We start from the raw sequence: 17,002 nt of genomic DNA on the forward strand, positions 1-17,002 counted from the left end.
CACAAACAAGATATAAATCAATCGTCAACGGTCAAGAGTCTTCCACAGAGTATAAAGTACCTACGACTATCTACCGTGTGTAAGTACCCTTTGGTAAGCTACAGAGCGGATGCACTTACTACCACCTCCCTAATACCGATTTTACTAGTTTGGGAACTATTACCAAAATAGCTTAAGGGAAATAAATTCATCAGCCAGTAACTGTTTACCATTCTATCTATACTGGAAAATTCTTTGTAGCTTTCTTTTCTTTACTTAATAAGTTACTTACGCAATAAGGTTGATTTGTTGGCCTGCTCAGACGACACACTCGGGAGCTGGAAATTCTAATTAGACACATTTGAGCTCAATTTGCCTAAATTCCCCACCCCGAGCTTCATTTACATTTGTTTCTCAGCAATGAAAACGCGCGAATGGAATTTCCTTTCTTGCTAATATCAAGAGTATCTTTGTTGGAGGAAGTCTGAGGGTTTTGCTTATTTATATGCCGGCCACGAAACTATGCGAATGGCGCTTTGCGACTGACACTTAAGCTGCCATGGCATTGTTAAATCCCACCTTTATCTTTGGGGTGATAGTCCTCCTATACCTATCCTCCTTTGTACTTTTCGCCATACTACGAATTATAACGGGAATATCTATTCAGCGTATCGGTTACTTCTCCCTGAGGAGACTCGCATTTACTCCGAAAGATGGTATCAAGCTTGAGATTCGAGGTCTGGGACTAAATATTCATCGGCCTACCTTCGCACAACCGACATGGCTCAGTATTGTTTTGACGGAGCTGTCGGTTACTCTGGATTTGAAGGTTTTAGACGGAGACAAATCGGCACGTATTCCTGAGGAGAATGGAGGGCCGGAAGAAGAAAAGAAGGATGGCTCAAGCCGCGAAGTCGAGTCCGAGATCAAACCACTATCTCGGCGTGCCACCTCCTTCAAGCCGCAGCGCAGCAAAATGTGGGAGCAACTTACGAGCATCAAGAATCGGATTAAACGTTTGCACCGAAATATAAATTGGATTCGCATGGTGGATGTCGTGGCCTCGAATTCGTCAGTCACCATAGTTGATGTTGGTAACATACAGTTGGGAAGTTTTACAATGGCAGTGGATATCAGGAGGAAGACAGTCGATCGGGGAAGAATGTTTACACATGTGAAGAAGGCAAACAGTAATCAGCGTCCAGCAGAATGGATGCTGACCATCCGCAGCGTTCTGTTCACACCGGAAGGAGGGGAATCGTTGGAGGTATTGGATCACCTTACATTGAACATACACGGAATACTATACAAGGAGCTTGATGGTCTGCGAGAAGCAGCAATCGCTTTGAAACTAGGCCGAGTCCACATACCATATGACGATATAAGTACGTGTATAGACAACTACAAGGGTTGTCGCAAACCGCGCAAATCCAAGGACGGTAAAACTGCACCAAAGGAGATATCTGTGGCAAGCATTGTCGGGGAACTCGAAAGACCTGGCAGCGAAGAGGAAAATCTTGTCCAGACGGTATCAGATTCTAAAGAGTTTGCGAGCTCTATCCTTCGGGGTATAAAGGAAGTACAATTTGCAGTGAGCTACATTGGATTCAGTAAGAAAATCACCGCAGTACAACCCTCAGGTTCGCCAATGTTTCTCAATGCTTCTATGAAGGAGGTCGGAGTAGACCTTCATCGTTTGGATCAAAAGTCTCCAGCCCACCGAATGTACTTTTCCTCCAAAGATATTGCCCATCAGGCTCTTGTTGCTGCTCTTTCTATCTCTATCGGAGTTGATGATGGCCGGGGAAAATCCGACAGACTAGTCTATGTTCCAATGGCAACTACCACAATTCGAACCACATCTCTATCAAAAACCGTTCAATTTGCTTCGGATAACAGTGCAGATGAGCGCAACGCAAATATTTTGTTTGCCAACGCCGTCGTTACATCACCCTCTATTGATCTTGATCCGAGACATCTCCCCCTTGTTTTAGCCATGACAAAATCAAAGCCCAAATCTAAGAAAAATAATACACCAGAAAGACATATACTAATATCTCGGTTGTTACCCAAAGCCAATGTCAAATTATCGATGCATGAGCCTGTTCTTAGGATTGCTTTACCTCCAGTGGAAGAAACCGCAGACGAAGATGATTTCGATCTTATTATATCTTCTATTTCATCCATATCTCTGGATATAGAATCTTCTCATTCTGCGGTGGGAGAATTCCATTATAGCCTTGGATCTACGCTACGACTACAGTGCCAGGATCTCTATTACCAGACCTGCTCCGGATCTAGATTTGACTTGCTTCAAATCGAAACACTCGATTTGAAAGTCTCGGTCAGTGCCAATCCAGAAGTTTATGTTGTTGCTACGGGTAATGTTCAAACATTTTCGGTACATATGGTTCGGCCCGAGATTAGTGACGGTGTTCGCCAAATTGTTCGTCAGCTCAGGCTCAACGTTGAACCAGATAAGAAACCTCATTCCAAAACTTCTCGAGACCCAAATTTCATCCGGGCGCTACCTGCTTGGTTGTTGCATTTTCAACTGCAGGGATCTGATTTCAGCGCTGAAGTCGCTGGAATTGATGCATCGATAGCAGATGACACACGTGGTGTTGCAATTCAATTGGAATCTTGGACGGCCGAATACAGAGCCCAAAAAGTTGAGTCGAATGAACGAAGAATTCGTCGTCGTGCAGGAAGTCGTTCTCTTACTCCAGATCCTGAAATATTCCTCACCATGCCTCCCTCGCCTAAAAAAAGGCGTGATCAGCACCCAACCGATGGTAGGCGATTAGCAGTTCACGTTCGTGGCTTTGAAGCATTCGTCGTCGAGTCAACAGAAAAATGGGAAGTAGAGCCATTTGTTGCAATTCCTAAATTTGAGGTTGCCCTTTCAACTTCGAGCGACAATCAAGGACCGATATTTCATCTCAACTCACACGTGAAAAGTGTTTTGGTACAATACTCTCTATATCGACACTATGCTTGCGGCGTGGCTTTGACAGTGCTTATGAAGGCTTTCGTTCGCACAAGAGCTGACGTTGCAGAAGCCGAAAAGGCAGCAAGTGCATCAGCATCAACACGGAAATCCGATCCTTCCGCACTTCTATCGCCTGTGACTTCCCCTGGTGGATTCGCATGGCCTGGACAGGATGATCATGAATTTGCTTTCGGGGTCAAGGAGCTGGTCACCATAGACTTTAGATCTACCTTGATTCAAATCAAGGCTCATCTGCCATCGGACCCCAAGCTAATGATCCAAATATATGGCGCTGACGCTGGTCGGCACAGGTGGTCGGCACCTTTCTTTCATGCGAAGCTAATCCGCTTGTATGCCGAGGCTCCTCAAATGAAAAGGGTTTGGGCTAGAATTGCCAGCATAAAGTCGGCTAGAATCGACTTTCGCGAAAAACGCCACATGCGTAGTTCCGGTGAGATGCACGAAGAGAAGACAATAGATATCACAACCAATGCCATAAGGCTGGCGGTACCACATCAGCTCGTTCTGCACACGGTTGTTGATAACGTTGTCAACACACTCAAAGCTGTCGAACAACTTCATCATCGGATACAAACGGGTACTAACGAATACATCCTCGATAAGCATCCAGAAGGTCCGAAGCACATTCCAAGACTGTCAATACGCAGTAAAGCATTGCTATTTGAGGTAGAGGATGGAGCCTTCGAATGGAAACTGGGTGCCATATACAGAGCTGGTTTGATTGAACAACAGCAACGCTTAGCACGAGAAGCGGCATTCGATGTGAAAGCAAAGAAGATTGAAGAGGAAGAAATGCGCAGAGATACACATCGTTACCGAAACAGATCAGCACATCCTCGTGGTCGGAGCAACAACAAGGAAGATTCTTCAAGACGACACAAGAGCGCGGGCGATGACTTGCAGGAAGAGCGCTCACCTAGAACTCAACGAGGCCGGAAGTTCCGCTATGATCCTGAGGGAACATGCGGGATAAGTGGAACCGCAAAAATATCTGTCTCTGAGGCGCATGATAGGCTCCGACGCCATAACGCCCAAAGCTGGAAAAGAAGAATTGATAGAGTTTATGACATTGCAAAAGATGGCACGAAAAATCTACGTGGCGTCTTCTGGGGACCTGACGAATTACCTGACGACATGGAAGAAACTGAAAATATATTGGAAGTTCCACAGCGACCAGCATTGATGAGCACTTTAATTAGTGACCTGCATATAACGGTCGATAAGCCATCTTTCCCCATGAGCCAGCTTCCTGATTTTCTTCATAAAATGGGAAAAGGTATGCCGCGAGATATGCAGTACTCACTCCTTGTGCCAATGAATGTCCAAATCGATATGGGAGAAGCACGAGTGACGCTGCGGGATTACCCATTACCTCTATTGCACGTTCCAGCAATTAAGGCTGGCCAGTCACCAAGAATGCCAGCTTGGTCTCTTAAGACGGATTTTGTTATAGCTGAGGAGTTCCGAGGACCGGAGTCTGTTCGTCATGTAAAAGTCGATATCATTCCCCAACTCAATCATGAGCCTGGAACGCCCAAAACAAGAAGATTTGCCATAGATGTACGCAGGACAGTTTCACCTGTCAAATCTTATTCGGATATACAAGTCAACATTAATACTGGGTTGCCTACTCGTATAACCTGGGGTGCTTCCTATCAACCCGCCATTCAGGATATGATGATGGTTATTGAAACATTTACAAAGCCACAAGTCGATCCTTCTGAAAGAACTGGATTTTGGGATAAGCTTCGTCTTAGTTTCCATTCCAGAATTGACGTTTCATGGAAGGGGGATGGTGATGTTCATCTCACATTGAAAGGAACCCGAGATCCTTACATCGTCACTGGAGATGGTGCTGGATTTCTCATGTGTTGGCGCAACGATGTGCGGTTGAGTGTATGTCGAGATGATGATCCACGCAAATTCATCACCGTAGACAGTGGCGAGTATATCCTCGCTATACCAGACTTCAGCCATCAAGCTTGCGCCACTGCCTCGGAGCAGACCGATAGTGATAGCATGTTGACCTCCGACAGCTTCACGCATGGTGCGACTTTCAAAAAAGTAGTAATGAAACTATCTGGCAATGTTCAGTGGCTGGTTGGTCTTATGTTTGAGAGAGATCTCGACGATGGGACACGTTCTTTCGACTTCGAGCCGCATTATAATGTAGTGACCAAGGAAGTTCAATACTGTAAAGGTCCACCAGGTCAGGAATATGATGCATTCCGTGGTTTCCGTAGTCACCATATTCATATGTCGATTGCGGTCAAAGCACCCGTCGACCGTGAGTGGTCTGTCTCGAATGTGGAGCCTTCACGAAGCTACAACACTGTACATCTCACTCCTCGATTTTTCACTCATTTCTTTTCTTGGTGGTCGATGTTTGGTGGCACCATGTCATTACCAATTCGACAAGGTTCATTGTGGCCAGGAATCGAGAAGTCCAGCAAGAAATTTGGAAGACATCTGGCCACAATCAAGTATAATCTGTTACTCGCACCTCTATTTCTTAGTCACGTATACAAACATAAAGATGCAGAGGACTATTCTGAAGATGTCGTGTCTGCTACTGGCCTCAAAATGAGATTAGATAGCTTTATGCTTGACATGCATCAACGAAGAGAAGAGTTCATGACACAAGACAAAGGCCGAAACACCCAAACCAAAACAAGCGCCATGAAATTACATCGAGCACAACTAGATTTGCTGTCGGCAGACATTCGTGCTATCTCTGCTAGTATTGCAGGAACGACACCGGAAGATCTTCAAAAGGCGTCTGCCCCTACTTTGGTATCCCAACTGGAACGAGGTCAAACAGATCTATCACATTTCGATATCCCAGACAATGATTTTACCTGGATTGATATGGATGATTTCGTTGAACTAGACTGGATACTTCCAGCCGAAGCAAACCCAGAAACGAAGATTTTGCCTTTGGCATTTGCACCACGTTTCACATATTTCAGACAAACTGACCGCGGTGACAATATTGCTGGCGACCCAGAGCGAACAAGTCCTTTCGGTAATGAACCAACACATTTCTGTATCATGAGCAAAGATGACGATCCACGACGAGTTCAATGTCAGCTTATTAATGACCGATTGATTCAACTTGAGAAGCAAATTGAAGATCATCAAGAAGCCCTCGAGTCAGCCGAGTGGGCATATTCGCAAGACCCTCAGAACCCCACCCTCAAAGCCAAATATGACCAATTGAGCATCCATGGCCCATTTTTGCGCAATAAAAAGATCTTCTTGGAATCGATGAAACATGGTATGCTAGAGCGTGTAAATACCAATGATCCACGAATCATTCCTGATGGCGGCGAAGATGCTGGCCGTGAAGGTGAAAGTTCACCAGATGACTATGGTATTGAGTCAGAAGCGATTGATGAGAATTCTCCCGCTGGTGATTTCGTCAGTGACTTCAATAATCGTTTCGTCATCCATAACATGCAATTGAAGTGGAATAATTTACTGCGAAACATCATTCTTCGTTATATTCACCAGGTCAGCCAAAGACGAGGCTTTGTGTATTATTTGTCTCGAAGAGCAGTAAAGTTCATACTTGACATTGTCGAAGAACAAAACAAAGCCAAGAATCCCAGGCCGGCTGAAGCACAAACAAGAGAGCCTTCTATGAAATCTGCATCCAGAGATCAAACGTCAGATGTGCCAGATGTGCCAGATGTGCCAGCATCACAGCAAGTTGAGGATCGTATCAAAGAGATTTTGGCTGACGGAAAGAAATTTGTCAACGCGGATGATACTCAAGGCCACGAAGCTATGCACAGAGTGTCAACTGATCAATTAAATACTAACATTGCTTCCGAATTTACACCACAAAATAGTTATCATGTCCGGCTCATCGCACCGCAGATACAACTTCAAAGTGAGAAGAATCCGAAGTCTGTCGTAATGGTAACGGCTAAAGGAATGGAGCTAAAAGTTGTTGAGGTTATGGATAACCATCGTATATTTGATGATGTTAGTGGTCTTGTACAACGCCGCTTCTCGGTCGAAATGGACAGTACGCAATTTTTCGTCACACACCAAAAATGGTTTTCATCTCAGCTTTTGGCGTTGTATTCCAATAGCCGCTATGGTACCACCGCTGGGTCTGCTTGGCCTCCTTGGGTACCTATGGAAGTTATGTTCGACTTTCAAGTCGATCCATTTGGATTCAAACGTGTTGTGCAAAAGACTTCTGCAAGTCTACGCTATGAAAAATACAACACTTTGCGTCTCAAATACAATGATGAGATCAGCAACGAAAATGGCCATGCTTCCGGTCCAAATGGAATGGAGAGTCGCATAGACAATCTATGGGTGGAGTTTCCAAAGATTCAAGCTCTATGTAATTCATCGCAATATTATGCTATGTACATTATTGTGTTGGATCTACTTATGTACAGCGAGCCGCTTGAAAAGACCAGAAATGAACGCCTTGAGAAGATCATGCTCGCGTCCGATTTCAGCGACTTGCGTGGGGCTCCCGAGATGGTTATTCGCCTCCAAGAACGGATTGGACAGCTCGATGAGATCAAGACGCAATTCCAAATTCACTCTAAATCGCTTGATAAGAAGGGCTGGGAAGATAGAATCATGTTGGATCGAGATCTTGCCGCTTGTGAAGATGAATTGTTCTTCATGATGAAGGCCATCACAACTTCTCAGCGAAAGTACGACGGTACGCAAACTAGCGGTCTCCTAAGATGGAACATCTCCTCGGATCAAATCGTCTGGCATCTTCTTCGTGATAATAACGAACCTTTGATGGAATTCCAAATTCAACGAGCCGAATATGATCGAACTGATAACTCTGATGGTTCACATATCAATCTCATGCAGATCGGAAACATTGTGGGGCTCAATCTGATGCCGGATGCCATATATCCGGAGATGTTTGCTCCATACTCCGATGCTGCTGAACGTGGAGCATTCAACGAGGGAGGAAATCAACAAATGCTGAGAGTTTACTGGTATATGTTGGAAGCTATTGCTGGTATACCGGTTATGGACCATTTCGAGGTCAACCTTTTCCCAATGAAAATCCAACTTGAGCGCGAAGTTGGTAAGAGACTCTTCGAGTACATGTTCCCCGGACACAATGACGATAAGTCGAGCTCGAATGCCACGAAAAACAAATCTCCGTTCATGGTAAAAAATATGATGCCTATGGATGACGATGAAGATGAAAATGATACCCCCACTGGTAGTAATTCTATCAACCTACATGTTACTGATGTGGATAATGCCGACTCTTCATTGAGCACGCGAGCAGGATCACTGGAACTTCGATTACATCCAACAATGACCTCTGAATATAGACCAACAACTTCTGCATCTACTAAAAGTAAAGCGGGAAGTATGCTTTCAGGTCACAGCGGTGACGGTCATCATTTCAGGCTCTTCCAATCCAACAAGAATTCTGCGGCGTCGAGGAGAGGATCATCGGCAAGAACTACGATTTCAAAGAAGCCTTCGCTTGAAAGCTTACAGTCTGGCCAAGCATTGAAACCAACCATGACACGAACAGGAACTACAACAATAAACGATTCAGCGCCGACGAATGGAGATGCTAAAGGCAAGCGATTTGGTGTTCGTGGCAGCAAGACAAACAAAGAGAAGCCATCGGACGACCTGACCAAAATGATGAGTCGTGCATCTGAGTACATGACCCTCGCGTATGTCAAAATTCCTAGTGTGGTTCTTTGTCTCAGTTATAAGGGTAAAGGTGACCGGAATATCGAAGATGTACATGATTTTGTCTTCCGCTTGCCCGCGATCGAATATCGAAATAAAACCTGGTCAAATCTGGACCTTGCCCTCGCTCTCAAGAAGGATGTCATTCGCGCATTGATATCACACACTGGAGCCATTATAGGCAATAAATTCACTAGACATCGTCCTACCGTAGCACAACAAAGCCGTTTGAGAGAATTAGCCACGAGTAGTGTTGTTCTCAGTCAGCCTCCATCCAGCAATGAGGACTCCTATGACAATAGCGATGCGAGCAGTACTTTTGCCATCAGTCCAACAGAAACTCGTCATTCCGATCGATCGCTAAGCCATCAAACTGATCGATCGAAGAGTCGCGAGAGAAGGAAATCATTTGCATCTAGTCGGAATGGTATAGAAGCTCCCGCAAGTGGATCCAGTAGCGTTTACTCTGGTATCTCACAAGCTTCAAGACCCCCTTATCAAGCATCGTTCACGATGACCCCAGCAAATAGAGAAAATGATGGGGATGCAAGCTCGTTGAGACCTTTTAGCAGAAGTGGTGGGACTGAAGGACATGCAATGGAGAGGCCTCATTCTTCGGCCGGCGCATTCATGGTAAACACATTGCAGAGGTTGAAGAAAAATCCACTTAATCATAGGGATGCAGTGGGGAGCAGCCCAATTTTGATTGATCATGGGCGGGGATTCAGTGAGGATTCAGATGTGGATGTGGAAGTTGGTGGAGGGGAGGTAACGCGCATTGAGGGGAGAAAAAAAGCGAAGTCATTACTAGGGAGGTTGTAATTTGAGAGCTTGCAGGGGAAGAACATGGAATCGGAGGAAAAAAGAAAGTAGAGGAATATTCGATTCCTTGATTCTTGTTGTCTTTTTGTACATCTTACTTATGTCTCGTACTTTGGTTTCATCTAGCGTGCATTGCAAAGGTGTTTAGATGTTGGGGAGAGAGGGGGGTATTTGACTGGATTTTTTCGTGGGATTCTTTTTAAGATGGACTTGCTCTTTGGAGTGATTTTTTGGGTGAGAGTGATTATTTTGATAGTACATAGATGGGAAATTTAGGGGGGGAAATAATTGTGTGTGTGATTGTGTGGTGGAGGAATGGGAGGGTGGAGTGGGATTTGTATTATAGTATAGAAGGGGGGAGGTTAACGGGAGGGGATACATAGAGGGAGGTGTGGGCTGTAGGTAGATGGATAGATAGATAGGGGAGTGGACGAATGAAGAGAATTTTAGTACCTATCGTTTGAACTTTTTATTGGTGAATGAAGGTTGGAGATGGGAAATTGATGTTGTGATTGTTTCTGATGTTTTGAACTTGGGAGGCATGCAGATTATGAGGGGGGGAGGATTTGAGGTAAGATTGGTATTATGAATCTTCCCCTTCTCGAATTGAGGACTACGATCTCTTCGCCTCCTATTTTAATAATGTAAACTTTTCATTGTTGAGCAACAAAATCGCTGGTAAGAAATATTGTATCTTTATTGTATTTATCTCTCTCGTAATTTTCGTCGTAAATGAGGGTAGAAGAATAGGTATAGTAATATAAAATGTTCAAGAGGATTATTAATTACTGTGGAGTTGAGGAATGGGTATTAACGGTGCCCAAGCTCGAGAGTCACAATGCCGAAATCTTCAGATGTGCAACAATTGAATGAACCTTGAGAGTGAAACTTACTATTAATAAGTGAGCACATTGAAGAAACTAATAAGAAAATGGATTTTGGTTTGGGATTTGGCATATTTGGAAGCTAATATAAAGACGGTGTAGCTTGGCTTTTGGCTTCAGGGCTTACTTATTTAGTAGATATTATTATTAGCTGGTGAAGATCTTATTATTATTATCATAGGAGGGGTCGCTCTACCCTACCAGCCTACGCCGCCGGAATGCTTAGACTAGGTACCGAGCCTAGTTTTCTTTGTAAATAGTCCTCAGATATCAGGAAGACTACAACTACCTACGTACCCAATGGGCATCTACATGCCTCAGGATTATGGAAATTCCATCATCGGATAGTATATCCTCATATTATATCATATTATATTCTCAAAGTATGATATCCCCTCATGTTCATGGGAAAGATCAGCTAGAGTTGATAACCCACCCGCGTTAATACAAGACATACCTACTCCACAGATGGACACCCTTCAAGTCTTTCAATTAGTCAATCCGAACCAGGTAAAATATCACCATGGCACGATTGATCAATTGCATCGCATAGTTTCACTTATTATCTTCTTTTGCTATTTGTTCACTCTATTGCAGTTTTTCCATTCCGTTCTTTTCGTCGTCGCTTGCTTGCTTGCATTTCATTTGTTTTCCCTCTTGATTCATGTTATTCACTGTTTCGCAGCTGTTCCTGCAATACAATAAACTTCGTTTGCTCCCCAACCAGTTCCCCTCAGCCTTCTCGACAACGCAATGGTGTTGCATTCGTCCCGTTTGTTTCGCGCCCAACAAATCTAACTACTACTCTGCGATTCTTTTGGGCTACCGACAAATAGACATCCATAAAGCTTTCTTATCTTCGAGAAACAATTCGTTCAAACGTACAGAAACCCCCGCCTTCAAAGGCGTAGCTATCCGTCTGCACGAAACGGCGCGAAACCGAATCGAGACATATGTAATCTTGGATTGAGGACTGCAAACGCGCGAAGCGAAGGTCTTTGATATATGGGGAAGGGAGGGAAAGAGCTTGCGCATGTTACATACTTGTGAGGAGACTACTCGCACAATGTCTGCGGTACCGAGGACACCAAGTTTGGCAGACAGATTCAAGGGGAGCAGCAGCACAGATGGAATCAATCATATTCTTGAGGGTCGCAATTTTAAATGGGACTTGGGGCTTCCGGTGAACACAATTGAGTCACCCAAGCAGCGCCAATTAAAATGTAAATCGGAAGAGGAGGAATGTGTCAATAAGATTGTGGCCCGAATCAAGTTCCTCTACTATCAGGACAATGATGGATTGTTAGATGCTCTTGAAACATTCGATGTGCAAGCTCACAAGCTATATGGAGGGTGGGTCTTGAAAGTTAATGCTGATCGAGGTATTTTACCTGACAAGACTCGCCATAGGCCACGCCCAATAACATTCGGTGAACGAAGGAAACTCCAAGAGGAATTTTTGAGAGTTCTAAATCTCAAATATGGAATCACAGCAAGTCGTTCACGCCAGGCTAGATCGTCGAAAGCTGACACGCCTAACCGCTCGATTGGGAAAACACCAAAGCCTGACTACAGCCCTCTTGCCTTTTCGCTCAGTTCCACTAGGAAAATTGAAGGCAAGCATCGCCTCGAACCATTTCCTAGTATTAATCCCAGTATCAAGAAGGCGAAAGGACCAGAGACCAAGCCGTCTGGCTACGAAGGTCTTTCTAACCTTCCATTGTCGCGATGGAACGTGTCAAAGCCCCAATTTGCAGAAAGTTATCAATACAAAACGGTGCCTCTGAAAGATGATGGGAACTCGAATGGGGATACAAGTTTTACGACGAATGCTTCGACCATATTCTCCCAAGGGTGTAGTACTCTCGTCAACACTCAAGCTACCGAGCCAGAACCGGACCCGGTGATGAAGTTACGGATAGAACCCCACTCATTGGATGATCAAGGACCGAAAGCACAAAGTTCTGATTTCGGTAGTAGTTTTGATGCTATTGAAGCCGAGAGGGTGTGCCAAGTGACGGAAAGTTTTGGTGTCAATATGTCGTCGCAAGCCGGACCTCGGTATGATGTGGCTGATGATATGATTGATGATTCGGAGGAGGGATTAGCTGATGAGATATTGAACCAGGCCATGAATGGCACGAATCAAAAAGAAACGGAGAAGTGCTTGAATGAAGTTTTACGTAAGTTTACCTACTGTATTTTCAACATTGCAATCCAGGCCCTAGGGGTGCTGATATTTCACTATAGCAATATTACCACATTGTCTGAAAAAAGCTCCCTTCTTTGTCAGCTATGAAATTACTCGCGTTTTCCTACTCCTCGAGGTTTCCATGACCGAATTCACCTTGCCATACACTAAGGAGTGGGAACAATATGATAAGCTCTGGAATATGTTGAAAGCGCTTCCTGTTCTTCAAGATAAAAAATTTCCGGAAAGATGTGGAGCCAATGTTTGGGATGTTGCTGTGAAAGGATACATTCGAGGTTTCAATGGAGTGGTCTTTACCGCTGCTTTGCTTGAAAACAAAAAGGAGTCGGGACCCCTGCTTTCCTTTCAGCTAAAACCTATGAGGCTGGATTTGACTCACCGTCTCGAACGAAGATTTGGTAGTGACAGGTTCTTTGAAATTGCGATACCCGACTTGGCGAGTAGAAGAAAGGGTTCCGCGCTGGCAAAAGTAGATCCTGATGCGTGGGATACATTGAAATCTTGGCTAGTGAATGGGGATCATCAAATTTTAGGTAGGACTTACAAATTGTACTTTGTCAAATGCGGCGAACGAAAGAAAAAGAGCACTTTGAAGTCGGATTCCGAGGAGGATAGTTCTGCCTTGCCCTATCGTGCCTTTCTCTTTGCGACTGAGGGCTATGGCTTCGTCAAGGGAAGTAGAACGAGAAACCCCGCTCCAAATGTTCCTGTCTGTATGACAGTTGAGGAACTTCTGAATTGTATCAGACCGACTTCAGAGAATGATTATCAACCATATATGAAGCTGTTTGCGAGAACCGCTTTAGTTGTTTCGAGGAATCGGGCAACTGTCACTATTGAAGAGACTCAGATTCGACGCAAAGAGGATATCAGAAACCCGGATGCAAACGATCCTAGCAAGACCTACGTTATGACGGATGGTGCTGGTAGAATGTCATTAGCTTTGGCTAGGAAGATAGTACTCAAACTCGAGTTGTCATACATACCATCAGCATTTCAGGGAAGATTTGGTGAAGCCAAAGGCCTTTGGATCGTCGATCGTACCCAGGATATCGAAACCGATTGGATTGAGTTATATGGTGAACAATGCAAATGGAAACGTGGAAAAAAAGGCGGTCATAATTTTGATCATCCTTCCCATCGCACTTTTGAAGTTGTGGGACACTCTGCTCCATTGAAGACGGCGGATCTAAATACTCAACTTCTTCCAATTCTCATGCATCAAGCGACAAATTCAAAAAGGATGGAAAATGCAATCGTGGGTGCATTAAAAGAAGGATTAGAACAATCTTTAAAAGAACTGAGGAGCGCTTTGCATTCTCCTCAAGAGCTTCGTTGTTGGAATCGGCTCACGAACTCTGCACTACAGGACAGGGTCAAGAATGGTACTATTCAATGGCTTGGAAGCTTGCCCGCAAAGAATGAAGATAAACTAAGTGTACTTCTTGATGCTGGTTTTGATCCCCGAAGATTGCAGTTTGTTATGGGTTTGGTTAAGAAAGCTTTCGATATGAAATGTGCGGAGTTGAAAGAACGCCTCAATATCACTGTTGCTAAATCTACCAAAGTGTATATGGTTCCAGACTTTTGGGGTGTCTTGGAGCCCAATCAGGTTCATTTGGATTTTTCGAGCTTTGTGGATAATGAAACGGGATTATCTGATACTCAACTGGAAAATATGGATGTGCTCGTTGCTAGAAACCCCGCTCATTATCCTAGCGATATTCAGCGAGTCACTGCAGTTAATAAACACGAATTGAGGCATCTCAAAGATGTTATTGTCTTCTCTACTAAAGGTTATCCAGCTCTAGCCGATAAATTATCAGGCGGTGACTATGATGGAGATATTGCATGGGTTTGTTGGGATCGTGCTATTGTTGAAAGTTTCGCTAATGCGGATGTTCCCAAAGTTCCGGATCTTGTCAAAGAGGGGTTCATTGAGCAAGATAAAACTACTTATGCACAGTTGACCAAGGGCTGTCCTGATCCTACGAACAAATTTCTGAATGCTAGCTTTGACTTTAATATGTGTCAAAGTGTGCTGGGTCAATGTACAGCTTGGAAAGAAAAGATTGAGTATAAGATTGGTGATCTTAATAAGCCAGAAATCACATTCTTGGCAACTTTGCTTAGCAATTTGGTTGATCAGGGGAAGCAAGGTTATATTTTCACAGAGAAGCACCTCCAAAAAGTTCAGACTTACATAACTAGAAGCGCGGGTGTACCTCATATGCCAGCATACAAGGTCAAGAATCCAAGTGAAAGGCAAAAGCTTACAAATCACATACTTGATAAAATGACGAATGTGGTTGAGGTACAAACTGACAAATTTCTCGATGAGCTTCGCACAAGCATCAGTCCTCCTCCACCTCAATATGATTCCACTTTGGCCCAATTCTACAAGGATCAAAGAGTCAAGGCAAAAGTTAAGACGGGTGAAAATGCAACTTTGGAGGAAATTGAAATGGCAGCCGAATGGAAACTTCTTCTCGATAAGTTGGATGAGGATATTGCTAGAGTCAAGAATAAATGGAATGGTTCTTTCAGAAGAACACCATCTAAAAGATTTAACTCTGATGATGAGGAATCCCGACCCGATTTCGCACCAATTCGAGATTCATGCTTTGAAGATTTCTGCAACATCAAACCTCTTTCAAGCAGCAAAATGATTCCAGCATGGCCAGATCAAGATACCGCATCGGAATCGGGAACGTGGGCACTTTTGAGAGCAAGTGCTCTTTATGCTACATACGAACCGAGGAAAAGTTATACTGATAGGATATCGACATTTCCGTGGTGGATGGCGGGGTTACAGCTTGCGTTGATTAAATCGAGATTGAATGGATCGGTTCCCATGGCGGGGTATATGTATGCGATGTTGAAAGCGAATACGGGGTTTGTGAAACAGTTGAGGGGGTTTGAGGGAGTGGGGATGGGAATGGGGATGGGGTCTGATGTTGAGATGGGGAGTTTGGATGAGGGGGAGGAGGAGGAGAGTGAGTTTGGGGGGGAATTTGAGTTTGATGTTGATGATGAATTTTTTCATGAGTTTTGAGAGGGAAAGGGAGGGAATCAACTGGGTAACTATCTTATGGCTTGGTATCTTGAGGGATATTTGGGTAAATTGGTGATGGGAAATTGCAGTGAGGAGGTGAGGGGGTGGAGGGAGTCGAAGCAATGGAAGGAATAGAAAGGGTCTAAGTAATTCATCTTTGGAATACTGGATAAGCTGAAGAGTTTGGAAGCAGGACCTGTTGATATTGGATTTGTATCTTATGATGAAGAAAGGATTGAGTTTGGGGTTTATGATTTTTGGGTCTTCCTTTTCTAGGATAGAGATAAGACTGAGGGTTTTTAGTTCGTCAGTTGGTTGGTTAGTTGGTTGGAGGATACCCATTGATTTTTTTGATGTTTTTTTGGATGTGTGTGTTGGTATTTGAGGAATACATTTATTGATTTATGATTTTGAGGTTGAGATTGGAAGTGGTTTTAAATGTTAAGTTGATGGGGTTTGAATACTTGATTGTGTGTGTATATGTATATGTGTGTATACATACTAGTAATTAGAAAGATAATGCGATTCTTCCTCTTCTGGTATCTATTCAAAGATATATATACATACCCAGGTTAATAATTATATGATGTATGTATAGCGGGTATGTGATTTAAATCGGACGAGGTATTGGGAACTGCTTGGTATGGTGTTGTGTGATGAGTACCTATCTACTTACTTACTTACTTACTTGCCGATAGGTACTCAATTATATATTCAACCCTGTAAGCCTAGTAAACCCTGTATTCGAGAAAAGAGAAGTAAGCAATAGAGTAATGGATTTTTGAAGTGAAGAATTGAGTATAGAGTATAGAGTATAGAGTATAGAGTATAGAGTATAAAGTAGAGTATAGAAATAAGTTATTATTATATAAATAATTAATTAATTAAATAAGAAAATAAAAATTGAGAGAGTGAAGATGTATATGTTTATTTATTTCTAATCTAAGATCTAATGTATAATTTGATATTATTTCGTTATACTAATACTAATTTTATAAACTAGTAAATATTCTATTAAATGTTTAATTCTACAACTATTAATTAAAAAAGTTCTTATTAATTAGAATTTAGGGAATCGATTAATATAAGTTTTGTAGTATTCTAATAGAAACTGAAATTAAAATCGATTATAATAGTATTTCAATTATAGAGAAACAAGTACTAAGCTGAGATTATTATAATCAATGAATAAAAATTCTCATAAAATGAATGATTATTTTAATTCTCATTAAAACTCCTTGAGAATAAGATTCATCGATTCTTTAAATTCTAATGAAAGACCTTATGTATTTTATTTTTATTTTATAAATTTATTTAACGTAATGTAT

General features: G+C 43.0%; 2 protein-coding genes across 2 annotated transcripts; both read left to right on the forward strand.

Annotated features, from left to right (window-relative positions):
• Positions 1–538: 538 nt before the first annotated feature.
• Positions 539–9,523, forward strand: EAF01_003498 (uncharacterized protein; the record flags this gene model as incomplete). The annotated part of the gene is made up of 1 exon (XM_038911752.1): positions 539–9,523. One exon carries the CDS (start codon positions 539–541, stop codon positions 9,521–9,523), a length of 8,985 nt encoding a protein of 2,994 aa, XP_038772987.1.
• A 1,917-nt stretch (positions 9,524–11,440) lies between these two features.
• On the forward strand, positions 11,441–15,674 carry EAF01_003499 (uncharacterized protein; the record flags this gene model as incomplete). The annotated part of the gene is made up of 2 exons (XM_038911753.1): positions 11,441–12,590; positions 12,658–15,674. 2 exons carry the CDS (start codon positions 11,441–11,443, stop codon positions 15,672–15,674), a joined length of 4,167 nt encoding a protein of 1,388 aa, XP_038772988.1.
• Positions 15,675–17,002: the final 1,328 nt, after the last annotated feature.

Source organism: Botrytis porri (genome assembly GCF_014898465.1).
Source record: "Botrytis porri strain MUCL 3234 chromosome Unknown BPOR_004, whole genome shotgun sequence".
Lineage (NCBI taxonomy): Eukaryota > Fungi > Ascomycota > Leotiomycetes > Helotiales > Sclerotiniaceae > Botrytis > Botrytis porri.